General features: G+C 35.4%; 1 protein-coding gene across 22 annotated transcripts in view; it reads left to right on the top strand.

Moving 5' to 3' along the window:
• ANKRD26 (ankyrin repeat domain containing 26) overlaps window positions 1-27,597 on the top strand; it is an 89,697-nt gene that overhangs the window by 26,668 nt on the left and 35,432 nt on the right. For 8 of the 22 annotated variants that reach the window (XM_058532600.1, XM_058532598.1, XM_058532594.1 and 5 more), the window contains 16 exons: window positions 881-941; window positions 1,031-1,233; window positions 2,944-3,073; window positions 3,376-3,437; window positions 6,436-6,529; window positions 8,637-8,735; window positions 9,357-9,385; window positions 9,478-9,550; window positions 11,751-11,999; window positions 14,748-14,821; window positions 15,974-17,083; window positions 18,722-18,885; window positions 20,414-20,464; window positions 23,763-23,933; window positions 26,061-26,094; window positions 26,388-26,529. In XM_058532600.1, coding sequence (XP_058388583.1) covers window positions 881-941; window positions 1,031-1,233; window positions 2,944-3,073; window positions 3,376-3,437; window positions 6,436-6,529; window positions 8,637-8,735; window positions 9,357-9,385; window positions 9,478-9,550; window positions 11,751-11,999; window positions 14,748-14,821; window positions 15,974-17,083; window positions 18,722-18,885; window positions 20,414-20,464; window positions 23,763-23,933; window positions 26,061-26,094; window positions 26,388-26,529 — 2,746 coding nt within the window. The remainder of the gene's footprint in view (window positions 1-880; window positions 942-1,030; window positions 1,234-2,943; window positions 3,074-3,375; window positions 3,438-6,435; window positions 6,530-8,636; window positions 8,736-9,356; window positions 9,386-9,477; window positions 9,551-11,750; window positions 12,000-14,747; window positions 14,822-15,973; window positions 17,084-18,721; window positions 18,886-20,413; window positions 20,465-23,762; window positions 23,934-26,060; window positions 26,095-26,387; window positions 26,530-27,597) is intronic. The other 14 variants (XM_058532612.1, XM_058532591.1, XM_058532608.1 and 11 more) reach the window with 12 other exon arrangements.

Genomic DNA, 27,597 nt, shown 5'->3' with positions numbered 1-27,597 from the left:
TATTTGTATGTACTGAAGTATGCGTATATTTCTTCACATACCCTATTGTACTTCCATTTTCCTTTTTTTTCTTGTCTTAAGCTCATACTTGATTGACTGGTCATGTCTCATTTTTTTTCCTTTCTTCCTCCTTTCCCACCATTTTTTTTTTATGATTTACCCTAGCTAATTTTTTCCTTGTGGAAAACATTTCTTCAGTGTCTATTCTTTCAATCTTTCTCTCTCTGTCTCCATTGTCAACATATTTGGTTATGGCTTTCTATTTAGTATGTGTGTGGCTTTCATTCATGAATCATTGCCCCACAGGTTTATTCTTTTTTTTTTTTTCCTCTATCTTAGAAGGAGCTAGATTGAAATAATCATTTGTCTTGAGCTTTTTGACAAACAGAATACAAGCAATTTATACTGTTTATGATTCCAACTCTTCTAAATAAGATACTACTAAAAATTAAACTGTCGTATTTCCCCCCAAAAGAGATAATTCAGGCAAACATAAATGATGCAAACACATTTTAAAATGTAACAAATAATTAATTTAAGTTTCTTAATGTTAGTTTTTCAGTAATACTTTACCTTGGGATAAATTTTTGTTTTAGGTTATTTTGGTAAAAAAAATAATCTCATGGATATCACAGTATTTGTATAATAATCAATTAGGGGTAAAGGAAGTGACATATTGGGGCTACCAATGTCATCTCTCATAATCCTCACCTCATGATAAGATGCAGGATAGTAAATGGCTGAACTGAGATTTGACCCTACGTCTGAATGACTGCAAAACCTGTGCTCTTTGTGTTAGGTCTTATAGTAATGGTGAATATTATAATTGTTTTATCAAACTTGATACTTGTTATTCTTAAAGTTGTTATTTTTTTTCTAGAATGTCTCGAAACCAAGCTTAACAAAGCTAATGACTGCTTTCCAGCAATCCAAGAAAAACAGTAAGCTGTTTGAAGATTGTTCATTCTTATGTTATTCACTGATTTGAAATTATAGTTTTCATGTACTCTTTACTTTGTTTTTATTATAGTAGAATCAAAACGTGATATTGTGAGACCAGAAAATAGAACGTTATTTGAGGACAATAATTCTGATAGTGAAAATGAAGGTGTGGTTGAAACACTTCCCAAACCATCAATCAAAGTCCAGGGCTTTTCTCATTTTGCCTTTCCATCACCTGAACCTCTTCTAAAACCTTCTATGAGGCCTTTTGCAGACCTTGATCTTACGAAGGTAAGTTGTTTTGTTTTGTTTTAAACTTTTCTCCCCATGCTTTTTCACATACCATCCCCTAATCCTTGTAATGATGAAAAGAATCTTAGAAAGAGTGGAAGTCCTCAAGATCATGATAGAAAACAAGTGTAATAACAAGAGAGATGTATGTATCATAATTCTGTAATCACATGAGCATTTCTCTTCTACAACTTAAAACTTGCCTTTTTAAAATTTTTTTTTTTTTTTAAAGATTTTATTTATTTATTTTTTTCCCCCCAAAGCCCCAGTAGATAGTTGCATGTCATAGCTGCACATCCTTCTAGTTGCTGTATGTGGGACGCGGCCCCAGCATGGCCGGAGAAGCCGCGCGTCGGTGCGCGCCCGGGATCCGAACCCGGGCCGCCAGCAGCGGAGCACGCGCACTTAACCGCTAAGCCACGGGGCTGGCCCCATAAGTTTTAAAAAGGAGTCTTGTAACATCTTGAATTGATGCTTTACAATGAAATCTTTTCATTCAGCTAAAAATGCTTTTTATTATATCCCCCAAATTAATATTTGCATATATTTGTAAAAGGGTGTATTTTGTATCCTTGAAACAAATGTTGAAATATATAATTGGAAAATTGAATCCCATTGTTTTTTTTCCCCTACTCTTGTTTTTATTTTCAAAATTTCAAGGTTCTGTGTAGGCTTGCATTATTTAGTTATATCAGTTTAGTATATTTTACAAATATTCATTTTCTTAGTATCTTATGCTTTTCCTGAGTAAGGTTATCTATTCCTATCCCAAGTGTATTTATCCAAATCTTTCTTCGAAGTCCCCTGAGTGCCTCAAATTTGCTGTATCCCAAACTGCAGACGTTGTCCCTGACCCCTTGCTCTTTCCTCACTCTTTGTGATCTACTCTGTCATACGTTCTCCTATCCAGCACCGCTGAAACACCGAAGCAGGGAAAATCCTGGACTCCAGCCCTCCCTGAAATCCCACATCCAGTCACTCACCATTTTTCATATCTTATTACCATAATTGACTTTCTCACCTATAATTTCGAAGTACTCTTTTCTAGTTTTGCTCCCCTTATGTTCTTCTTTACGTTGCTGCAGAGTGACTTTCTAAAATATATTTGTGATGGGGTGACTCCTCTGCTGATGTGGTGGGTCCCCATTACATGAGGGATAAAGTTTACCTGCTAGCGTGACACTTGCCTTTGGGTTTGGTTCTGATTCTCCAGTTTTATCTCCATCCCATTCTCAATATCTGTGTTCTAGTTTTACCACGTTACTTTGGTCCCCTCACTTATGTTGTTGTTTCATACCTCATCCTTCTGCTCATGCTTCCCTTTCTAGAATGCCCTTCACACCCTCCCTCTGCACTTGATATATCTTTTGAGATCCAGCCCTATCTCTGCAGCCTTTCCTGAACTTCCCAGATACACTTGACTGTCTCTTCTCTGTGCGCTTACTGTACTTGATTCACATCAGTTCTAGAACTGGTGAATGATGCTTCTCTGTTACTATTTGTTTTCTTGTATCTCTACCTCCACTAAAATCTCTTTTACTTCTATTTCCAGCTTCTCCCAGGATAGTGCCTCTGATTTCACAGATGCAGTAAATGTTTGTTGTCTTACTGACTGACTGACTAACTGAGCAAATGAATGAATATGATGTTTTTGGGTTTGAATGAATGAATGAATATGAAGTTGGGTTTTGTTTTGTTTTGCTTTTATAGGAAGGAGCAACAAAGCCAGAAATTGCAAAAAAAGAAAATGGTATTGATGTTACTGAAAGTGCTCCACAACAGCAAACAAATAATGACAATTTGACCTCTGTTGATGGAGCACACAAAGATAATAGAAGTGGTAAGTTAGTGAATATCTGTGAATTTTTTTCTATGCTTAAATGCTAGTATAAAAAAATCTGAAGTGTATACATCCAAATATGATATCTATTTCTTCTAAGTATTTTTTTTTTTGCTGTCTTTCTTCATTTCTTCCCAACTACTACCAACACTTTCATACTTGAAAATGCTTCAACCCTCTGAAATTCTTTTCTGCTATTTTATTTTATTGAAGTATTCATGAATGGAGATAGACTTGTATATGTATTTAAAATTCATGGTAATAAATGTTCTCATTAATGTATCTGTGACTACATCTTATAGATCTGATGTCAGCATTAGGATTAGGAGAAGAGGAAGATGTAGAATCACCTTGGGATTCTGAGGTACTTTCTTCTATTATTATTATTTTAAATGTAAGCATTAAATGATGTTAAAACATAGAAGGGGAGGCTTTGACTTTACTTTCTCACCTCTGCATTTGCCCATCAAAACTATTTCTTTATATTTTTCAACCTATAGTTAATAAAGTAATTAGGTACTAAATATAATACTACTGCATAGTACAGTTCTCAGTTCTGCTGATTTGCAAGATTCACATAGTGAAACCAGTGTAGCAGAGTGCAAACAATCAAGGCTTAGAAGTCACAAAGAATCAGTTTGGGTTCTGAAGATAAGTTTATCTAAAAACTAAAGAATTATTCTGGGTCAACTGATGGCCAAACGCATGATTCTGTGGTACATATGGATGTGTAAAACTCCTAAGAAGATTCAGAGAGAAACAGTTAGGATCATAGTTTTTTTACAACTTGGAACGTGAAAAAATAATGCCTGGGACTTGAAAGTGTTATTGTATTTGGATTGTCAAGTAGACCTGCAAGGAACATTTCAGGAGAAGGAAAAGCATGGGGAATAATAATAAATATGTGGAATTAAAATAACAATTTGGTTTAGTGGTGTTTTAATAAGTAAAAACCATTTTGGACAGTTTAAGTAGCATGCATTGAGTACCTTTATGGCAGCCATACTTGTAGTACTGTAAGTGTAAAGTAATGATGACCTATTCTAAGGTGGCAACTCTGGAAAGAGATAAGGGCCTGATCTCTTAGACATAGGCAACTGCTGCACAGTGGTACGAGCACCATATTGGAAGTCAAAAGACATGCTAGCATCCTGGTTCTGTCACTTCCTAGCTATGGGGTCTTGGAAAAACTTCTTTAACCTGTTCGAATGTCAGTGACTTCATTCATAAAAATGAGATGGATACCTACTTCTCAGGTATGTGGAATGAACAACTGTGGTAACAAATGTGAAAACACATTGTAAACTGTAAAGGGTGCTGTTGAAATGTGAGGCACAGTGATCACAGTGGTATTTAGTGACTTACTAAAGATTTTTTTTTCTATTTTTTTTTCTTTTCTTTTCTTTTCTTTTCTTTTTTTATGAGGAAGATTGGCCCTGAGCTAACATCTGCCAATCCTTGTATTTTTTTGTTGAGGAAGACTGGCTCTGGGCTAACATCCATGCCCATCTTCCTCTACTTTATATGGGACGCTGCCACAGCATGGCTTGACAAGTGATGCATTGGTGCGCGCCCGGCATCCGAACCGGCTATCCCCGGGCTGCCACAGCGGAGTGCGCGTGCTTAACCGCTTGTGCCATTGGGCCGGCCCCATAGTGACTTACTAAAGATTAAAGACACTTTTTTCCAACCTGAAGGGCAATAAAATGACAGTAGTGTCAAGAAAAGAATGGGAAAGTGAGAACGGGCATGTGGATTTCTAATTTGGGGTATGTTAACTTTCAGTAGACTACTAGTGGAGATATCCTATAGATATATAGTGCTTTGTTTCTTGAGGCCTTTTCAATGAGATTTTAAATGTTCTGACCTTGGGGCCGGCTCCGTGGCTTAGCGGTTAAGTGAGTGCGCTCCGCTACTGGCGGCCCAGGTTCGGATCCCGGGCGCGCACCGACGCACCGCTTCTCCAGCCATGCTGAGGCCGCATCCCACATACAGCAACTAGAAGGATGTGCAACTATCACATACAACTGTCTACTGGAGCTTTGGGGGAAAAAAAAGGAGGAAGATTGGCAATAGATGTTAGCTCAGAACCAGTCTTCCTCAGCAAAAAGAGGAGGATTAGCATGGATGTTAGCTCAGGGCTGATCTTCCTCACAAAAAAAAAAAAAAAAAGAATATAAATGTTCTGACCTTAAGTAAATTTCTGTTATTGAATACCAGCTATGTGCCAGGCAGTTAGACACTGAATGTACAAGTTGAGGGGTTAGGCTGTAGTGGGTGGAACAGAAAAACAAGTCAACAACAATCCGTTATGACTCACTATGAGTGCTTCATATAAAGGAAATGGAGAATGTTAGGTTAGAGAATATTGGGGGAGTTTGTGGTTAGGGTGGGGATGGGAGTGGGAGTGGAATCTAGATGGTCAAAAAAGATCTCTATGAGTGTGACACAAGCTGCCAAATGAAGGATGAGAAGGAGCCAGTCGTGTGAGGTCTTAGGAGAGGGACATTCTGGACAGAGAGAATAGTGGATCACATCTGTTCATCATTTTAGTCTACCATTGTGGAATGACCAGGGAGCAGGAAGTGAGGTAACCATCATCACATCATTTTTATTATTGTTGTTGTGTGTAGAAAAGAAAATGTGGATAGTAAGTGGTGCATTTAGATGGTTAATACATAAATGGTCTTATTCTTCCCTTAAAAGCTCACTATACTTTTTTGAAGAGTTGCATGCTATATCTAAAATTTTGTGCTATTATTTAAACATAATTTTAAGAAAAGCTTTTCTTAGTACTTTGCTATTTTATTCAACCGTTTTTCCTATGAATAAAAATTTTATCGAATAATAGGTTCTTCCAAGCCCTTGTTTACCTAAATGAAGCAGCTTCTACAGTGTTCTGTTTATACTCAACATGACATACTCTAAGGTTTCTTATCATTCCAAGGATCTTAACCCTAAAATAATTTCTGTCATTAGAATTATTTTAAATTTATAGCAAGTATACTTTTTACAGAATTTGTTTAAATATGTATTTTTAAAAATGTCTTCTTATGTTGGTGAGGACTACCAAATAGAGTTCGGTGTTTTGAAGTTAGTTGAAATGTGCATGTAAGTCAGTATTTGTCTATGAAAATATTTACTCTGGCCTTCTGTGCTCAGTTTACAGAGTCAGTAGCCAAATGAAGATACAAGGTAGACTTGATCTAGAGAGCGTATATGGAGTTTTCTATTTAAAGGTTTTGGTTTTAATACATGCTTCTCTTACTTTTAAGTCTAATTGCTTTTAAAGTAGGACATTGAGATATTTTCTTACAAAGAGATTAGAAAATCTTTATGCACCTCATTGTTAATTTTAACAGAGTATTTCTGAGAGTCTTCCACAGAAGTATGTTGATCATTTATCTGGACCTGCAGACCAAAGAGGAAAAAATATATTAAATGAACAAGTAGAAGGTAAGAAGTGTATTTTATAAAAAATCATTTGACAGAATGTTGATTTAAAACATGAATACTGATATATTCCAATAGCTAAAGAAAATCACCTATGAAATGCATACTGAGGAAAAAGAGACATGAAAAGGAGATCAGTTGCATTTTTTATCAGATGTCAGCAACGGCTTAAATTGAGAGTGCCACTAGAGGAGTTGAATTATCAGTTCCGTTTCAGGACAATCTAAGACCTAAGGAAAGTCAGGAAATAAGGAAGAGGAAAAGAGTGAAAGAGGGAATGAAGACTGAGAAAGGCAGAGAGTATAGGGAGTAAGTGAAGGAAAAAGAAGCAAGTGTATATAGTGTAAGGTAGTAAAATAAAATAATTTCTTAGAAAAAGGAAGAGCAGAGTATTTGAAATGTGGGAAGAATATAAAATGAGCGTCCAGTACCAAAAGCTGTTGGTGAAGTGTAGCAAAATTTTCCCACTCTTACTATTTTTCTCGCTGTTGGGAAGACATTAAGGATGGAGGTACCTGATCATGCAGAGCTATGTTTTGTCTACCTTGGATAAACATAAGCATATGTGGTCAGCTATAAATGTTTATACTTTTACATCATATACAATGTTGCTACTTTATCAGATATCAGATATGCTACTTCATAGCATATCATAGTATCATATAGGCCAAAATAAGAGAATTGGAGAGAAGGAGAGAGCAGTGTCGGTTATGGGGAGATCAAGGATGCTGTAGCCTGATAAAAAGTCCACTAGAAAATTGATGACTTCTAATGCAGTTTCAATTTTGGGGAAGTGCTAGGAACTTTAGGCCATATTCCAGAGGGGTAAGTTAAGGTAAAGAAATGTGGAAGCCGACTCAGTATAGACCAGAGTTTCTCAAATTTTAATGACTCACCTGGGACCTTGTTAAAAATGCACGTTCTGAGCACCATGTCTGGGGTTCTGCATTTCTAACAGGCTCTCAGGTGATGCCATTGTTGTGGTCCTCAGATCATGCTCTGAATAGAAAGGGTATAGACTTTTGTGTAGAGAAATCTGGGAGAAGAGCCATTGGATAGTTCAAGACGCAACAGGATGAAGAAAAAGCATTGTTTGGTTTTTATTTCTGAGCATGTTTATAGCCAGAGGGGAGCAAAGAGATGAAGAGATAGAAATTATAGATGTGAGATCCTAGTACTGCTGAATGAAGAGGAAAGAAGTAGTGTTGGAGACAATCCGTGAAAAGCATGGAAAAGGGGAAGAATCAAGACCACAGATCTAGAAATTCCTTTTGAAGAGGAAGGGGGATGGTAAGGGAAGGAGGGAGGAAAGAAACATGTTTATTAGGAGATTTTGGAGTTGATGAGGAGACTGGAGAGAACTCCCTTTAGATGGCTTGAGTATGTCTGCACTGAAACAGGAGATTAGCTCACTGCTACCCAGAGAACACTGGAAGCAGTAGGGAGTGCTAGAACTGGGGCAAAGTGCTGCCACCTGTTTACCCTCCTCCTAACTATGGGGCATCAAAGATATCTGTCGCTTTGGTATTTGTTATTCAAATGAGGTTAATTTGAATATAGAAGCATTGGCTGTTTTTTTTAAGATAGGTAATTTTTTGGTAAGATAGCTGTTTCATAAAAATCCTTTAAAAACTAACATAATATAGGGGCCGGCCCGGTGGCGCAAGCGGTTAAGTGCGCGCGCTCCGCTGCAGCGGCCCGGGGTTCGCTGGTTCGGATCCTGGGCGCGCACCGAAGTACTGCTTGGTAAGCCATGCTGTGGCGGCGTCCCATATAAAGTGGAGGAAGATAGGCACCGATGTTAGCCCAGGGCCGTCTTCCTCAGCAAAAAAAGAGGAGGATTGGCGGATGTTAGCTCAGGGCTGATCTCACAAAAAAAAAAAAACAAAACTAACATAATATAACAAACCAAATTAATTTTGGAAACAAAAGAAATTATGGAGTTCATTCCTTAAATGTTAAAATTGTTATTTTTAGTAAATATTACACTGATTTTGAAATATAAAAGATTTTTAATATCCAGTAATTATATGGCAATTAAATTTATTATTTTCCTTTTTGATAATCATATTTCAATACTGAAAGTTTATAATTATACATTATTTCTTAGATGTGTTTTATATACCTTCTTGCATGAGTGGATCAAGAAACTTTAAGATGGCTAAACTAGAGGATAAAAGATGTGTAGGCACACCAGTAGCCCACATGGGTATGGAAAAAAATGAGTATTTTTATTAACCATTATTCTACAAGTATATATCCAAGCTGATCAGTTCATAACACGTTCTCTATTGAGAAATGAATTATGCATTCAACTGAACTATCATCACAACTGTGCACTTCCTAAATTACAGGACAAATTGAAGAACATGATAAATACTTGTAGTATAATGTTATAAATGATTCTGATGTATTGCATTAAAGATATGCTTTTGCATTCTACCATCAGCTTTCACATTGATCCTCTCAGTGTCATGATTTGTTCCTCTGATTAAAGATCACTTTTCTCTCCATCATTCAGCATGTTCACATTGGTATATGTGCACTTTTCTATTTTAGTTCTAGTCGTCTGAAACATAATCTTACTTTTGAAATGTTAACTGCATGTTTGGTTAAACCTACATTCCTATTTTTTCTTCAGTATTTATAATGGATTCATATTCTGTCTTGTTGCTGTCCTAATTCCCCCCAAAAAAACAAAACACCAAAACCTAATGTAATCATTTCCAAAGCCAAGCATGAGGATTCAGCTCAATACTAACTCTGCATGGATGTATAGTGGGTTTTCATATTTACATATAATTTATTATATGTCCCTTTTGCTTTTTAGATTCTCCTGAAAAATATTCTCACTTGCAGGTAATAACTTTTATATTTTTACTTGAATTATTAACTACAGATTGTATGAAATGTACACTATTTATTCATCATTTTGTTTCAAACCCATTCAGCCTACCATTGAAGTGAAAGATTCTGTTCCTGATAAAGCAATAGGAGTGAAGGATGTGCAAACATCCAGATCAGGTAAATTTTGCACTGCAAATTTAACTCTGGAAAGAAGTACACTAACATATTTCAAATGCTCACCGTCTTCATATTCTTAATTTTTGTTTTTTTTTTCAAATTTAATTGAAAGATTTGACATAAATAATGCAATGTCACTGTTGGTATCCATGTTTGAAAAAAAGATATTTACAAGCATAAGAAAGAGATTTTTAAAATGTAAGCTTTAACTCAGATGTTGCTACTTTTATGTTTTGTTTTTTTGTTTTTTTAAAACAATTTTTTTAATTGATGTCTTTATAGTTTATAATTTACTTTTATGTTTTGATACCCTAAAGATCCCAGTTTGGAATCTGTATACTTATTAGGGATTCCCAGAGGTTAATTATTAGACTCTTAAGATTTTTCCAGTATTTTAAAATGCTTATTTGAATTCTGGCCTTTACCTAGAGTAAAGCTTCCCTTGCTAACGTGTCAATTGTGTTTTAACTTTTAATTATTTCATCTTACTGTTGTTACACTGATGATCTTAAGCCAACCAGATGTTCTGGTTAGCAGGCTGTGTGTGTGTGTGTGTGTGCACGTGCGTGTGTGTGTGGTGTCTTTGATTATTAAAAATGGAGAAAGTAATTAATCATACCTTAATGAATATTTGGTAAACATAATGTTTTAAAACAGTAATTCTAAAACTTTTTGGCCTTAGGATCCTGTTTTTGTCTTTTTTTTTTTTCTGCTGGGAAAGATTAGCCCTAAACTAACATCTCTTGCCAATCTTCCTCTCTTTTTTTTTTTCCCTCCCCAAAGTCCCAGTACATAGTTGTATATTCTAGTTGTAAGTCCTTGTGGTTCTTCTCTGTGGGCCACCACCACAGCATGGCTACTGATAGACAAGTGGTGTGGTTCCACACCCAAGAACTGAACCCAGGCTGCCAAAGTGGAGCGTGCCAAACTTTAACCACTAGGCCATCAGGGCTGGCTCATGGATCCTTTTATACTATTAAAAATTGTTGAGAATTCCAAAGAAGTTTTGTTTAAGTGAGTTGTGTCTGTTGATACTTACAATATTAGAAAGTGAAACTGAAAAATTTTAAATACAACCATACACAATTATACCTTCCATTAACCATTAGAGAGATGATGGTATCACGTATTATGTCTGTGGAAAACTCTACTCTACACTTGTAAGAGAATGAGAGCAAAAATGGCAAATAACATTTGGTATTATTGTGAAAATAATTATGACCTCTTGGATACCCTGAACAGACGGATCTTGGGACTCCAGGGATTCTCAGATGACACTTGAGAACCACCATTTTAAACTGTATGCTATGTTCTACGATGTTGGCACGATGATGAAATTGACTAATGATGCATTTCTCAGAATGTGTCCCCGTTGTTTACTGATACATGACCATACAGGGTTCATGGATGTGAGATGGTAAACAGACCTTGTGATGAAAAGGGCTTTAGAGTTTCACTTCTACATTTGTTGCTTTTTTTGCACTTGTCTTAAAAAGTTTAATCTTACAATTTTAATTAAAAAAGGAAAATATTTTTATTGTATATTCATTTCCTGTCTGATGGCACTCTATACTCTTTGGATCTCGTGTGGACCTAGACTTACCCTATTTTTACATGGAAACAAGGAGGTCATTCAAGGCTATCATGTCTCATACAAATTTATGGTTTATATTTATCTAAAGCTTAACAAATGAATTCTGCATATATTGGTGCTTTTGGCAAAGACTATCTCATTGTAATTAAAGTAGTTTTTTATTTAACGTAGTACCATTCATTAAAGGTTGTTTTTAAACCCTTGTTTCTAGAACACACATAATACTGCCATGCATATTTAAACTTAAAATGATGGTTAGACATAAAATTTTGTTAATAACAAAAAAAAAAAAATTCATACCCTGAAGAATCTTAATTATTAATAAGCAAAGCTCTTGTGGAAAACAGAATATGTAATAGAAATTACTGAGTGAATCAAAGAAAGTAATACTAGAAAATAAAAAAGTATGAAAATGAGAGACAATAGTTAATTAAGCTTATCTATGTGAATGGCAAGTATAGGACATGTAAAATAAAATATACCATGAAGGATTAGTGTGTTTGAGGGGAGAGGGAGGCATGGGACTGCTTCTCTGAAAAAAGAATTTGTACAAGTTAGTCAAATTTGTGCTGTTTACCTTCTAATGAATGCAAACTTTATTTTCAGATTGGGATTCTACTAGTTTGACCCTCAATAACAAGACTTGTCAAAGATCCGGGAATTTGAACGTTGATGATAAATGTCCATTTGTATCACAATCAATGACCAAAAATCAGGCAGCATCCACAGAATTTGGACAGATGACCTTAATAGATAAAGAAAAGATGAATATTGGAGCTGTGTTTCTAGTAGGGAATTATAAGCTCCATGACCTGTGTGAATCACAGCTACCAGAAAACAGAGAGAGCAAAAAAGGTAATAAAGAAGCATAGAGAGTTCAACCCTAGACCCCCTCTGCACGGCTTCACCATAGTTCTGACTTTTCAAAACTCATTTTGTTGCAAAATCTACTTTTAACGTTTACTCCATTTATGCAACCCACAACCAAACAAAATACCTTTTATTAAGACATTTGCATTATTCCTGTAACCAAAGCAACATATAAATAACAAAGAGAATTAGGAGAAAGAGTAATTTTGTATAGACTAGTATTTAGCATACACTTGAGAGTGAGGAGCAGGATTATATTTAGAACTTTAGGATTATATTTAGAACTTTAGATTTTCCCTAAAGATTGCCTTCTCAAACATAACATGGTTTCTTAGCTCTATTTTATAGCTCTGAATTCATAAGTACTATTTAGAACTGTATTCACTATAATTAAAAAAGCACCTCCCAAAACCAAATATTAAAATATTTCTTGTGTTTCTATCCCTATATATATTTTAGAATTGGCTTTCCCAGCAGTAATGGGAATCATTGAGAATTTGCTACATAGTACCTGGTTCTCAGCTGTGTCCACACAGTCTTTCCCCTTGTTTATTATTTTTAATGAATAAATAGTTCACAAGGAATATTGGTTTTAAGGAGTGCTGTTTCATTTAGAAATAATATATGGAAAGTCAATTTTAATTCTACCGGGATACCCATTCTATTGACTAACTCCATCTAATACATCTTCCACTTTATGTACCAGTTAATTCAGTGCCCTTCATCAGTCACATGTTGAGGTCTGTAGTAATAAGTCAGACAATAATTTTTTCACCCCTATAGTGTTATCTTCTTTCCTTACCTCTGGAATTAACATTGTATTTACAAATGATTTTCAATGATCTCCTAGGGTAGTGACTACAAACTATCCATCCAAGGTCATTTACTGTACAAGTGACTTGTTTGCTTGTATTTCTGCATGAGTGTGGTAGACCCAGAAGCAGGACTTTAAAACACCTATACAAGCTCCCTCAACACAGGGAGATGTGAAACAGAAAAACTACAAAATAACTGCCAGCAACTTCAAACTGTTCATTTAGATCATTTTTCTTCTTAGTTGATGACTTTTACAAAGTAATAAGCAGAGTCTAGTTCTCCAGGGACCCAGGATCTGTGCATTTATTCATTAAATAAAGATTTATTTTATCCTAGGCCCTGGTAATTTTATAGCCTGAATACTTTCTGGAAATGTTGCCTCGGTTCAGGCCTGCATCATCTTTATTTTGCCTTATTGCCTTCTAATTCGTCTCCCTCCATTTATTCGTATGCCCATCCAGTTCATCCCCCACCCCACAGCATTTAGAGTCATCTCTCTCAAATGCAGATATGACTGTGAACCACTCTAAAACATATTCATGTCCAGGCATCTTAAAATTACACATAAGGCTTTCATGATCTGATTTCTGCCCAACTCTCCATCCTTAGCCCTCTCTCCTGTCTGTCCTTTGCTCGGGCATTACTGAACTGCTGGTGGTGCCTTCCTCACCAGTCCCTGTATTTGAGACAACAGTTACCCCACTGTATGCTTCTCTCCGTGTCTTGCTACAGCCCTGCCTGCTCTCCCCGTTTCCTGCCCTCTATCCTTTGAATCTGGCTAACCTCGCTGTTGAAGTCTCAGCTCAGGCATTATCTCTAGAAAAGCCACTCCTGGCACCTTTTATCTACATTCTTCTTTAAACCCCAGTGCCTAGTACTTAACAGGAACTCAATAAATAATTGTTGAGTGAAATAAATAAAGATCATTGATACAAAGGTGATTGAAGAGATTGCCCCTACAGTCTAGGAGCACAGAGGATAGATGTGTAAAGAAACAATCTACAGTTTGTGTAGTGAAGATACATTTCGTGTAGTGAAGATACGCTAGAAAAATCTATAAAGTACTAAGGTAGCCCCAAGGAAGGAGACACCTGCTTATCTGGGGAAAGATTGACCTAATCAAGGAGGACTTCACACAGCAGAGTGAGTCTTTTTGTTTTTTTTGTGTGTGTGAGGAAGATCAGCACTGAGCTAACATCTGATGCCAATCCTCCTCTTTTTTTTGCTGAGGAAGATTGGCCCTGAGCTGACATCCGTGCCCATCTTCCTCTACTTTATATGGGATGCCACCAGGGCATGGCTCTACAAGCAGTGCGTCGGTGCGTGCCCGGGATCCGAACCGGCGAACCCCGGGCCGCCGCAGCGGAGCGCGCGCACTTAACCGCTTGCGCCACAAGGCTGGCCCCCGGAGTGAGTCTTAAAAGATGAAAAGACATTTATCAGAATAGTAGAGGAAAGCGTTTCAGATATAAGGAAGGGTGTACACTGAGAAAGGCATAAAAGGTGAGAGTAATTTTGGAAACATGAATCATGTGGTTGAAGCTTAGCGTGTTGTTAAAAGGGTACTGTTTTGAGGTAGAGAATAGAGTATAGTGTGACTTGATATGTTTGTACTGTATTTCTAAATTTTGTTTCTGATTGTTTTGTTCATTGATGTTGGGTGGATGAATTTGTGAATGAATCTTGGAGATGTTTGTGTGCCTCAAAGCTGGTGACATCTAGTATTTCCCAAATGGTTTGTTGAAGTTTTAGATAATTAGAAGTGTTTCTTACAGAAGTAAATATTCAGCTAAAGATTAAGCTTAATTTAAACTCCCTGTTGATAAAATGTTACTTTCTATTTTTATAATATTTATATATAGCTTTTATCTAACCATTCTAAGTAGTTCGTTTTAACTAAATATATAAATTTGTCAGCAGAAGTAAACTTAGAAATCGCATCAGAAGAAGAGCAAGAAACACTTGATGGAAGTGAAAATAACCACCCACAGGTGTGTAAAAATATAAATTTAAATTTCTGGTTTAATATTGTTTTCTATGCTTTAATAACATAGTCCAAATGAATTACCTTTCAAACTAGCCTTTTAGAGTCAATAGATCATAATTTAATATTTAGTTTTTATAATATTTTAACTAGTTACAAAACTTAAAATATTGTAAGAATCTGTAGTAACTTATAGCTAAACTTCATCCTTGGAATTGAGGCAAAAAAATTTCCTGAATGTTGTTTGCTTCTTCCATTTGTATAACTTCCTTACATGATAAAGAAGGTAACATCAAATATTGAATCCTGTGAGTAAGCACTTGAAATTATGAACAATATGATAATGATGGCCACTGAACTGGATTCCTGTAAAAGGAGTTATCATTCCCAGTGGGTCCAAATTGGCACTTTCATATTGCTAGTCACTAATGCCAAGATGAAAAATTTATTCTGCCTTGTGTCTCTATGTAATTGACTTCAGAGTCTACATTCAGGGAGAGAGTGGGGTCATAGATCCACCCTACTGCCTAGGAGGAGAATCACACCTTCCAGCATGGGAGCTTTGTTGTTAGGGTACAGATAATAACTTTCTAATTTATTTGATTTCAGTATAGAAAATCAGTAAATATTTTTAAAAAATTTTGTATCCACTCTCATTAGTGGATATTAGAGTATATTAGAACTGGATGCAAGCAGATAATCTCTTTTGATGTATCCTATCATATTATGTAATTGCAATTAAAATTTAGGAATTTGCTTTTCTTTCTGATTGATGTTAATTGCTTTGGCTTCTAATAATTTAAAGTTTACCTATTCCTCAGTTATTAATCTTTAAAATAACATCCTTAAATGCACTGTTGGGGCTTAGTATTTGAAGTATGGTGAGGTGAAATATTTTTAAGTGAGGAAGCCTTTGTAACGTTACAAATCATTTCCTAGTTCATTTTTGGTAGATTTAACATATAATGAATTGTTTAGTGTAAGCAGTGAGAAAATTAGGTTTGCAGGTTCATGTTTTTCTCTTACTTTAGGCTAAGACAAGTTATTTTCACTTCTTAGTTACAATCCAGTGATTTGGAAGTAAGCATAGATTAGTAAATTTAATAGTTAAATTTTAATTATTTTCTAATTTTTCTTTGTCCTTACTTGCTTACTTAAGGATAAGGTTATCTTACAAACATACTCTCCCGCAGAAAAGACATCTGAAAATCAAAACAAGCAAATTAATCTTCCACTTTTGCATCTGCCAAAAATGCATCAAGAACCAGAAATGAATAAGGAATGTGATAGAGAGAATATATCTGTATATTCAGGACTTCCTTGTATGCAAAAGTATGAGGAAATGTGGATCAAACAAGGCAAATTAGAGTGGAAAAATAATTTAAAACTCGTCACAAATGAGTTATTGCAGAAGTTTGGTGAAATTTGTGAAAAATACAAAATTACTGCTTGTCCTGAGGAAGAGCCACTACATGATAATTCTAAAGACGGAGCAAACTTAAAGGAAATACCTTCTAATTTGACAAATTATACACTTGATTGTGAGGAAAAAGATGCATTTGGAGTGTCTATCTCTGTAGTATTCCAGGCATTTCCTGGACAAAAAGAACCCAGTCTCAAAAATGTCTTTCCATCTTATTCAGACGCTGGGTCTCCGGAATATGCTTGCCAGTCACCTTCAAAGCTTTATTTAAAAGAAAATAAATTAGACTATGAAAATGATAAATCAGACAGTGAACATGTTTTTAACAAAAATGAGGAGACTTGTTATAATGATCCAGAAAATAAAAAAGTAAGGAACCCAGTAGTTACATTTGAAGTGAAAGAAGACCACGAGTTTGATGTGCAAATGACAAAAAATGTCACCCAAAGTACCACTAATTGGAATTTAGACATCGGACATACACCTCAGTCTAGTGATCCACAAAGTCTTTTTGATTTGTGGCTTGCCCGCTCCAGTGGGATGAAACACATGATTCAAATAAAAAAGCATGAAATTTCTGCTCTTACAAATACTTATAAGAAAGCAAAACCAACCCAAGACTTGTTTCAGAAGCCATTATATGCAGATAATTGCAGTGCTAATAACTATAACAGCATGGAACCTGAATTAGAAAATGTGAGTTCTCTACCACATTGTGATAGAACATCCAGAGTATATCTAAACGAAGAGTTACTGCAAGATATGCAAAGGTTTAAGAATGAGATAGGCATGTTACAAGTAGAATTCCTGGCTTTGGAGAAAGAGAAAGTTCAGCTTCAAAAAGAGGTAGAGGTTCACATGCTGCTACTCTGTGTCTTTTCTCTGTATCAGTTATCGGATCCATTCTGATTTTCCCTTATGAAAAAAGGCCGTGTATAAAATAGGGTTGTCTAAATATGTAATTGTGTCTAGAAATAAATTATTTCTGTCGTCTAAGTAATAGATGTTCAGGAAAACATTCTCATAATTTTTATTTTTTAATCAGCTTAAACCTAAGTCTCTCTGTCAGTCTTCCTTATGAACTGGGAAACTAATTTAGCTAAGTACCATGTGACCTGCGCCAGAATAAGCGTAAAGGAAACTGCTTAAAAAAATGTTATAAGCTCTAGGTTTTTTAAATTCTATTGGCTTAAAGATAATTGGGATATAAACAAAAATTCCCAGCTAAACTAATCTATCTATTATGTTAGTGTGTGCAATCTTATCTGCTTTACTCAGACCCTTGGAACTTAGAATTGCAAGTGACCACTTTGAGATATTTTTAATAATAAATATATATACTTCCACATTTTTTTTTATCACCACTCTCAGATTTTTCAGTTGAGTCAAATCTTTATATTATGTTGTGTAATAAAGTATATTAAGTTTTGACGTGCTATTTTATCATATAGGGCCATAAACCCCAGCAAAAAATTCAATATTTAACTCCAAAGGAGAAAACTTGAGTTTTGAGGTGCATTGAGGTTTTTTTCCCCCCAATAACAGATTTTTTACTTGTTTGCTTGCCTTTTGTGTAAGAAGTGCATTGAGTTTTAAAGATAGATAAAAATCTAGAGATATTCTCCTTTAAAGAAGTGGATGAGCTCTACCCCCAACTAAGGCATTTAATTACTGTACCAAGTCACACTTTTAATGTATGTGATTAATTTGATGAATTTACCTAGTAATTTATCTGATTCAGCATTATAGAATTATATCATCTCTTTTGGTGCCATAAAATGGTAGGTAATGCCACTTTAGGAGCTTTGGACAAATCATTTATTCTTTCTTGGTTTTACTCCCGTTATTGGTAAAGAATGGGCTAGAGTAGACAATTACTTCTGTACCCTCCAGCTATAACATTTTATGGTTATTGAATGTGAAATTTGAGGAGCATTCCTCCTTTTCCAGAATTCTACACTAACAATTCATCAGTTTCACTCTGCTCCTTATGTGGTGGTGAGCTTTGGGTCATATATTTTAGTGAACACCATCACTTTTTGGATATCCCAGGATCTGAATAAAAAAAGAATTGTAAAAGGCGGTGGGGGAAAGACTAGCTCAGTGCAGAGGGAGGAAGGCTTCCTGCTCGTTACTGAAGCGCCACAAGATCACATCCCCTAAATCTGGCAGTGTAATGCAAAATCCAGGTGGTAAGGACAGAAGGAGGCAAATTTTGTGTCTTCGTCTTCTCCTTTCTCTCTGTCTGCCAGTCAAACGGGGTGAAAATGGTAAGTAGCCAAGAGCGGATGTGAATAAGAGCACAAAATTAAGAAAGCCCTGTCTGAAATTTTGGAAAATTCTGTTTCATTTCCTCAAACAGAAATAAAGCAGAATTTACAAAAATGTCTATGAGCTGTAATGATAAAATTAATGAAAACAAAAAAGTTCTCTTTAATAAATAAAGTAATAACCATTATCCTTAGTATCCAACTTTCATTAAAGGTTGAAGAAGAAAAGAAGAAGCACAAAAGTAGTGAAATGGAAGTAGCAGAAAACATAGATATTGCTGCTGCTGCTGCTGCTGAGGATAGATTTATTCAACAAACAAAGAGTGGACCAGCTGATAACCAGCACTTTCCTATTATGGAGAATGAAGATTCTGATAGGTAAGCCTACAGCAAGATTTCAAAGTAGGTAATAGTATTTTTCTATAAAGCAGATGCTAATTTGAGCTAATATTCATGATTAACATGCTTCATATTTTTACTAGGGATATTCACTCATACTTGGCAATCAGGAAAATGCGAATTAACAAAGAATGAGATATTTTTTGCAGTCATAATGATAAATATTTTATTAAAAAAATAACATCTAGGGTTGGCAAATGGGAGGGAAAAGGCATTCTCATACACCATTGGTAGATGAAATTAGTAAATCTTTTTTGAAGGGTAATTTAACAGCATGTTTCAGAATTTCAGTTTCCCTTCCAGGACCAGATCCTACAGGAAAACATGACTTGTATAAACACACACACACACAAATACCCATACACATTCTAAATACGTTTATTATATATTGTTATATATATAAATATGACATATGTTAAGGGTATATAATACCCATGAATATGTTAAGGATATTTATATAACTATGTCACATATATATGTTAAGGATATTTATTATACATTGTCATATCAAAAAGTTGGAGATGATCTAAATACCCGTCAACAAGGAAATAAATTGTCATACCCATAAAATCATGCAGTATGGAACCATTTAAAAAAATGAGGTTGGGCCAGCCCTGGTGGCCTAGTGGTTAAGTTTGGTGCGTTCTGCTTTGGCGGCCTGGGGTTGGTTCCCGGGTGTGAGCCTACACCACTCGTCTCTCAGTGGCCATACTGTGGCAGCAGCTCACATACAAAAAGAAGAAGATTGGCAGCGGATGTTAGCTCAGGGCGAATCTTCCTTAGCAAAAAAAATTAAAAATAAATTAAAAAGTGAGGTTAATCTACAGTATACCGATTGTTTCACAATTAAAGTATATTTGAGGCATTTGGTTTGACATCATATCTTAAGCAAATTTTGTTAGAATACTTGTAATATCTGCTGAGTAGCAAAAAGAAGGTATATGCTACACTGACCCTCCACCTAGTTACCAACAAAATTGCTAGTTATTTGATTTTTGTGATTTGTTCCTAATGTGTGAGTGCTCAAATATTGGACCCGCATATTAATCTGAATATTGCCAAGGGATTTCACATGGCAATTTGTTCCATAGCCTATATAGACATTTCAGTATATCATATATATATATATTATATATATATATTCAGTATATAATAATTATATATATATAATATATATATATTCAGTATATATATATATATAATATATATATACAGCTTATTAAAGTAAAATACATCAAGGGATCGGTCTGCTAAATCAGGGGTTGGCAGACCTTTTCTATAAAAGGCCAGAGAGTAAATATTTTAGGCTTTGAAAACCATAAGGTCTCTTTGGTTGAGTCTGAAATCTGTCCTAGACAATAGGTAAATGAATGGGTGTGGCTGTGTTCCAATAAAACTTTATTTATAAGAACAGGCAATGGGCTGGATTTGGCCTGCGGGCAGCAGTTTGCTGACCCCTGCGCTATAAATCAAGGTGCTGCTGACGCAGTGCGTCTTCTTTCTACAGGAACCCTGCCTGCATGCCACGATCCTTCCTTTCTAAAGAGACTGTACTGAAGTATGCACTGCACCAAATTTTTCAACAGTGACTTCATATTATCCAATTTACAAAACTTCAGTTTATAAACAAGAATATTTTTTGCATTTCCCTCCTTTATTTCTGCTACAGAATTTTAATATGACTAATTAGTTTGCATATTTGAATAGTATAAAATATTCTAGAGTTAGATAATTTTCATCAAGCAAGAAATACTGCCTTGAAACTTCTAGTCTTTCTGTGGTCTTTATAAGCATGAGAAAGATGATAATCAGGGTATATAATATTATTATATATCTAAAAAATTTTCAAGGGGTCTTTTAGTTGTAGAATTTTGTGAATTTGTTATTTAATGCCTTGGTCTCGCGTTTTTTAAACCATTTAGTGAGACAGGTACCCAATTTTTAAAAAACAGTAAAGTATTACAAAAATACTACATATCATAATGTAAAAATTGAAAACTCCAGCTAAACAAGAAGAAACACAGTCATGCCACTTAGCTAAGAAGTCCTTAAAAGAACTGTCTGTACTCCCTGACTCTCATTTCACTTCCATTGACTCTTGAGCTCATTCTAGTAATTTTCACTCCCACCGCTCCTCCAAAATTGTTTTTTCAAGGTTACCACTGATTTTCACTTTAATAATCTAGACGTAATTTCTTAGACCTCATTTGACTTAACCTGTCAGCAATATTGAATGGAAATGGAAACTCTCCTGCAAGATACTTTCTTCGTTTGGCCTTCAGGATATCACTCACTCGCCTGGTTTCCCCCTTGCCTTTCTAATCCATCTATCTCAGCCTGTTTTGCTTGTATCTCCTCATCCCCACCTTTGACACCTTGAAGTGTCCCAGGATTCAGTCCTTGGTCTTCTTTCTCATGATTTTTACTACCTTGTATATGCTAATGATCCCCCAATTTGTACCTCCAGCCCAGATGTCTCTCCTTAATTCCTGTCCTATATGTCAAACTGCCTACTTGGTATCTCACTCTGGAGAGCTATTGGGTATTGCAATCTTAACATGTCCAAAATTGAGCTCCTGATATTCTTTCTCATACCTGCGCCTCATGTAGTCTTTCCTGTTTGAGTTAATGACAGCTCTTCCAGTTGCTCTGCCAAAAAGCTTGGTGTCATCTTTGACTCCTGTCTTTCTCTTTCTCTTACACCTCACGTCTAATCTGTCAGCAAATCTTGTCAGGTCTGCCTTCAAAATATATTCAGAAGGCGATCACACCTTCCATGCCCAGACCACTATCATCTGCTGTCTAGTGTAATAGTCAGCTAATTGGTCCTTTCTTTCTTTCTTTTTATTTAACTCTCTCCCTCAATTCTAAACACAGTGGACCTATTAAAACATGTCAGATTATGTTATCATTATGGATAACTTTGCAAGATGAGTATTCTTGGTTGGCAGTTTTTTCCCTTCAGCACGTTGAATATGTCATCATCTTCTTTCCTGGCCTGCAAGGTCTCTGCTGAGAAATGCACTGAGAGACTTATAGGAGTTCCCTTCTAAGTTACAAGTCTCTTTTCTCTTGCTGCTTTTCAGATTCTCTCTTTGTCTTTGATTTTTGACAGTTTTATTATAATGTCTTAGAGAGGATCTCTTTCCATTGAGTTTGTTTAGTGACCTATGAGCTTCTGTAACTTGGATATCCAAGTCTTTCCACAGGTTTGGGAAATTCTCAGCCATTATTTCTCTAAATAAGCCTCCTGCCTCCTATTCCCTCTTTTCTACTTCTGGAACTGCAATAATTTGCAAATTGTTTCTTTTCCTAGTATCCAGGAATTCAAGTATGCTTTCATCACTCTTTTTCATTCTTTTTCTTTGTTCTCCTCTGACTGGATAATTTAAAAGTTCCTGTCTTTTAACTCATAGATTCTTTCTTCTGCTTGATCCATTCTGCTGTCAGTGCTCTCTGTTGCATTTTTCATTTTATTCATTGTATTCTTTAGCTCCAGAATTTCTGTTTAGTTCTTTTTTATTATTTCTGTCTCTTTATAAACTTCTCATTTTGTTTGTGTAGTTTTCCTGCTTTTGTGGAATTGTCTTTCTGTGTTTTCTTATAGCTCATTGAGTTTCCTTAAAATTGCCATTTTGAATTCTTTATCAGGTAGATTACAGATCTGCATGTCTTTGGGATTGGTTACTGAAAGAGTATTGTGATCCTTTGATGGTGTCATGTTTCCTTGATGTTTCATGTTTCTTGATGTTTTGCTTTGCCGTCTTTGCATTTGAAGTAGCAGTCACCTCTTACAGTCTTTAATAACTGCCCTCTCCACTACATCCAGACTTGTATTTTTTTTTTTGCTCCAGTGGTGTGCTGGATGGAACTTCTCTCCTGAAAACCTGGATTTCCACAAAGGCTCTCTAATCTGGGTAATTATCTAAGATAGTGTTTTCCAGGGGCTCCTGGATGCTGCTGAGAGTGGCTGGAGCCAGTTCATGGGCCATGCAGGGTCCAGAGCTAGGACTGTGGTCTGTATGCTTGTTATTAAACACACTGGTGGGTGAGACTCCTCCTAGGTCTCTTGGCGTATGGTGCTGGATCCCACAGCCCCCATAAAGGCACTTTTGCCCGTGGTTGGATGCCAAATTGTTGGTGGGGGGGACACAATGAGATTTGTCTTATTCAGACATAATGTTGATGTCACTCCAACATATGAGTATTTTAAAAGTAAAATTTTTCCCCCCAAGATATTTCCCTGATTTCTTCTTTCATGTTATATGTACCTCATGCTATTTTAAAAATCATTTAAATTAAGTATTGTTATATTTAAAAACAACACTAAAACTATAGCACAAATCCAGTGATTTACTCCCATGCCTAAGAGTCATTGCTTTTAGGCGGTGAACTCCAGCTTTTTAGTGTAACATTCAGGGTTCTTCAGAATTTCTTTTCTGACTCATCTCTCACTACTTGCTTCCGTGTGTATTTTATACTTTTCCTTTCAAGTTCTTAGGAAACACCTAGATGCCATGTTCCTAATCTTTGTGCTCACATTCTAATCTCTAAGTAGAATGGTTTTCTCCCATTTCTTTTCCTGGTCATCTCTGTTTTACCTCTTTTGTAGAGCCTTTCTTGTGCTCACTTATAACTTTTCATATGTCAACTCTTACACATGTCATTGTATCATAATTGTATATCCAACTTTGAAGCAGGAATGTCTGTTTCCTTCACTGTGTTGGTACTTCATGACTGTTTTGTGAATTAATAAATGAAGATGATAAGAATTGGAATTTTATGAAAATTGTTTTTTTTATTCTTTATCAGTAGAATTATTAGAAAACATTGGCTTTGTTATGGATTTTTTAAAGTAGTGGTCCTGGCTTGCATATGAAGGAAGTAAAGAAAAATGAAGATGAGAAACGGACATCAAAAGAATCTGTGATTACCCCGGTGTTTGAAAAGGCCAGTTCACTAACTGGTGGTCTGCTACAAGTGAATGATGACAGCAGTTTAAGTGAAACAGATCAGGATGATGGAAGGTAAAATCTATAAACTCTTTATTTCTAGGTAAAGGAATATTAGCAGTGATTACTTTTTCTGGAAATAGAACAGCTTAATGTAGTGTACAGGCCAAGGCAAGAGAATTCTCAACTATATCAGAGAAACACTGCTGAAAGGTTAAGATGAGGACAAGTGACTTTGACAAGGAGCAGTTCCAATAAATAGTTGCCATCGAAGTTGAACTGCAGTGAATACGTGTAAAAAGCTCCTTAGAGAATATTTACTGGGAAACAATAGAGACATGGGTGAGAACTGAAGAAGAATGTGGAGTTCAAGGGAGTTTTCTTTCTTTATGTGAAGATGGGAGCTTTTAGGGTATGTTTGTGCACTGTTGGAAATGATCCAGTTGAGAAGGACATATTTATTAACTTAATGTTGTTTGCATTTCCAATATTAGAAAGCTTGTTGATTGTATTACATTATCTTTGAAAGATGATAGTAAAGTAATTGTCCATGGTACTTCTATTCATGTATAGCTTTATGGTGAGAGCTTGTTCATTCAGAATTGGTTCCAAAGTGGAATATTCCCATATACAGGCATACCCCATTTTATTAGGTTTTGCTTTATTGTGCTTCACAGATATTTCATTTTTCACAAGACCCTCCACCAGCAAAAAGATTGATTCCCTGAAGGCTCAGATGATAGTTAGCATTTTTTAGCAATAAATTATTTTTAATTAAGGTATATACATTGTTTTTTTTAGATTAATGCTATTGCACACTTAATAGACTATAGTATAGTGTAAACATAGCTTTTATATGCACTGGGAAACCAAAAAATTTGTGTGACTTGCTTTATTGTGATATTCACTTTATTGCGGTAGTCTGGAATGGAACCTGCAGTATCTTCAAGATATGCCTGTAATTGAATATGCAAATGATTACTTAAGTTATATTGTTATACATAGATTTTTAAAAATTATATAATCATAAATAATACAAACACTTAGGCCACACTGAATAGAATTTAATCATTCCTTGATGATTCTAGGATTATAGTAACTTTGACAGTATCATCACGAATAGCTATGGTTTTATAAGGTACTCTAAAGTATCAGGTTATAGTAACTTAATAGTTGTTTAGATTCTGGGGAAAAGAGGAGGATTTCGTTTGTGTACAATAGAAAAATAAACTGTTAATCTATCACAGATGATTACTTTTAGATTATATAGTTCTAAATTACAAAAGCCATGCTTCCTGTACCAACAGTGTCATGGACATGTATTGTGTGCTCAGGAAGTATATGTTGAATGTATGAATAAACAGTTGAAAGGAAGAATGAATGCCTGTTGATGAAATTCTTTAGAAAAAGCAAATCTTTAGTTTATTGTAAGTAGGTTTCCAGTATTGCCTAGGTATAAAGTCTTTTGTTTAAAAGAAATGTGTGTAAGATTCAGAAATTGATTTATAATTATAGCTAAAAATAGAATAATAATATAGCTTCATTTACTACTATACTTAGAAACACTAAAAAATAAATACTACTTTCCAAGCATGTTGGGAAACACGTTTTGAAGCCAGATTTCCTGGGTTTGAATTCTGGGTCTGCTACTGACCAGCTGTATGGGGCTTGGGCAAGTTACCTAGCCTTTCTGTGCCTCATTTTCTTCCTTTGTAAAATACCTGATATATTACCTACCTCATAGAATTGTTGTGAGGATTAAAGTGCCTTTAAGACACATAAAGTGCTTATAATACTAATGTATAGTAGTTGCAAAGTCCTCAAAAAGCTAATATCATGATTAGCTTTTTGAAAAAGAGTTTCCTTCAGGTAAGGACTTTAAGTAGTTCTTTCCCCATAGCTTTTAGTGCCAGTAAAAGCTTGTTTTTATTGAAAATGACAACAAAAAACCCTGGTATATTTCTTCCTATCAAATAATACAAGTAATATTACGTTTTGCCTCTTGCTTTGACTGTCAGATTGATCTAAATTTAATACTTTGTTTATATTATTAGTAGTATATTTTCTTTGTCCCTCCCTTAATGTTACTCTTTCTATTTATTGTTTAATCCCACTTATAGAAAATTAGTTACAATAGGTTTAGATACTCTTTGTATTTTAAGTATTTAATATTTGCCTGAAAAGACTTGTTTGTTTTCTTAGGCCTGCAAAGAAAACATCTAATGAAAAGAACAAGGTATTGTAAAAAATAAATTATCAAAAATATTATTCTGTATTAAAAAAAGTACATTATAAAAGGTATAGTGAAAAAACAGAAAATCTTCCTTTGTTGTAGAGACATTTACTTTGAAAAAGTACTTTAGAAACACGTTATTATTGTTAAAGGCATCCTTTTGATAAAAATTAGTTCTTTTAAGAAGTACCTGTGTTGTTGCTTTTATAAAAAGATGGATGTTTATCACCTCTGTACACTTAGTATACCTTATAAATATTTCGGGGATATTTCGAAATAGTATTATTTATTTGTAGGTCAAAAAGCAAATTAATTCTATGGATGACCTTGCTGATTTAACTCAATCGTCTGAATCAGCTTCAGAGGATTGCGAGTTGCCATGCTCCAATTATATGAATTCCATGTTGCTAATTGAACGACTTGGCATGGATTGTAAAGGTAGGACCACTGTATGAATATAAAGCCTTTTTATGTCCAGTAGTCCCCCCTTATTTGTGGGGAATATGTTCCAAGACCCCCAGTGGATGCCCAGTGGATAGTACCGAACCCTATATATACTGTGTTTTTTCCTATACATACATACCTGTGATAAAGTTTACCTTATAAATTAAGCACAGTAAGAGATGAACAACAATAGCTAATAATAAAATAGAACAATTATAACAATATACTGTAATAAAAGTTATGTGAATGTGGTCTCTCTCTCTCTCAAAATATCTTGTTGTGCTGTACTCACCCTTCTGATGATGATGATGATGTGAGATGATACAGTGCCCACATGGTGAAATGAAGTGAGGGGAATGACCTAGTGTTATTTTCGGACCATGGGTGACCAAAACCTTGGAAAGTGAAACCGCGGATGAGGGGGAGTACTGTATACTGTAGGAAGATGTGCACAGCTTGTCTCGTACTGCACCATGAGCACTGACACGTTACAGAGGTCTTCATCTCAGAAACACGTTTTATATTGAAATAAAACGAGAGCTATTGTGTCCTCTCTGCCAGAGAGCTAGGATAATTGCCACTGAGCTTGTCTCAGATTGAACGGCACACCTAGTGCGTTTGCTGTCTCTGCTTCTCTCCTACGCCTTCACCCGAGGTCAGATTACCATTATTTCCCTCCTAGAACACTGAAATAACCTCGGAACAGTTTTCCCTGCCATTCCATGTTCTGGAACCCTGGTCTATACTGCAGCCATAATTATTGTATATTTTAAAAACTCAGATCTCATCATGTGACCCCCTTGCTTAAAACCCAGCTATTACTTCTCATTGCTATGAGGTTTAAGGCCACAGTCCTCTATAGCTTCATCTTTTATCATTTCACATCCTCGTTTCCATGTGTGTCTCAACCACTGTCTTAGATGTTTTTGCCTGCAGTAGAGCTTTTTGTTTTCAACTGTTTTAGTTAGGTAAACAGCACATGTATAAAGTATATAATTTGATAGTTTAGACATTTATACACGTATAAATCCATCACCATAATTCAGGTAGTTAACACAGCCA

Source organism: Diceros bicornis, chromosome 36 (assembly GCF_020826845.1).
Source record: "Diceros bicornis minor isolate mBicDic1 chromosome 36, mDicBic1.mat.cur, whole genome shotgun sequence".
Taxonomy (NCBI): Eukaryota; Metazoa; Chordata; class Mammalia; order Perissodactyla; family Rhinocerotidae; genus Diceros; species Diceros bicornis.
This window is presented reverse-complemented; position numbering and strand designations above follow the sequence as displayed.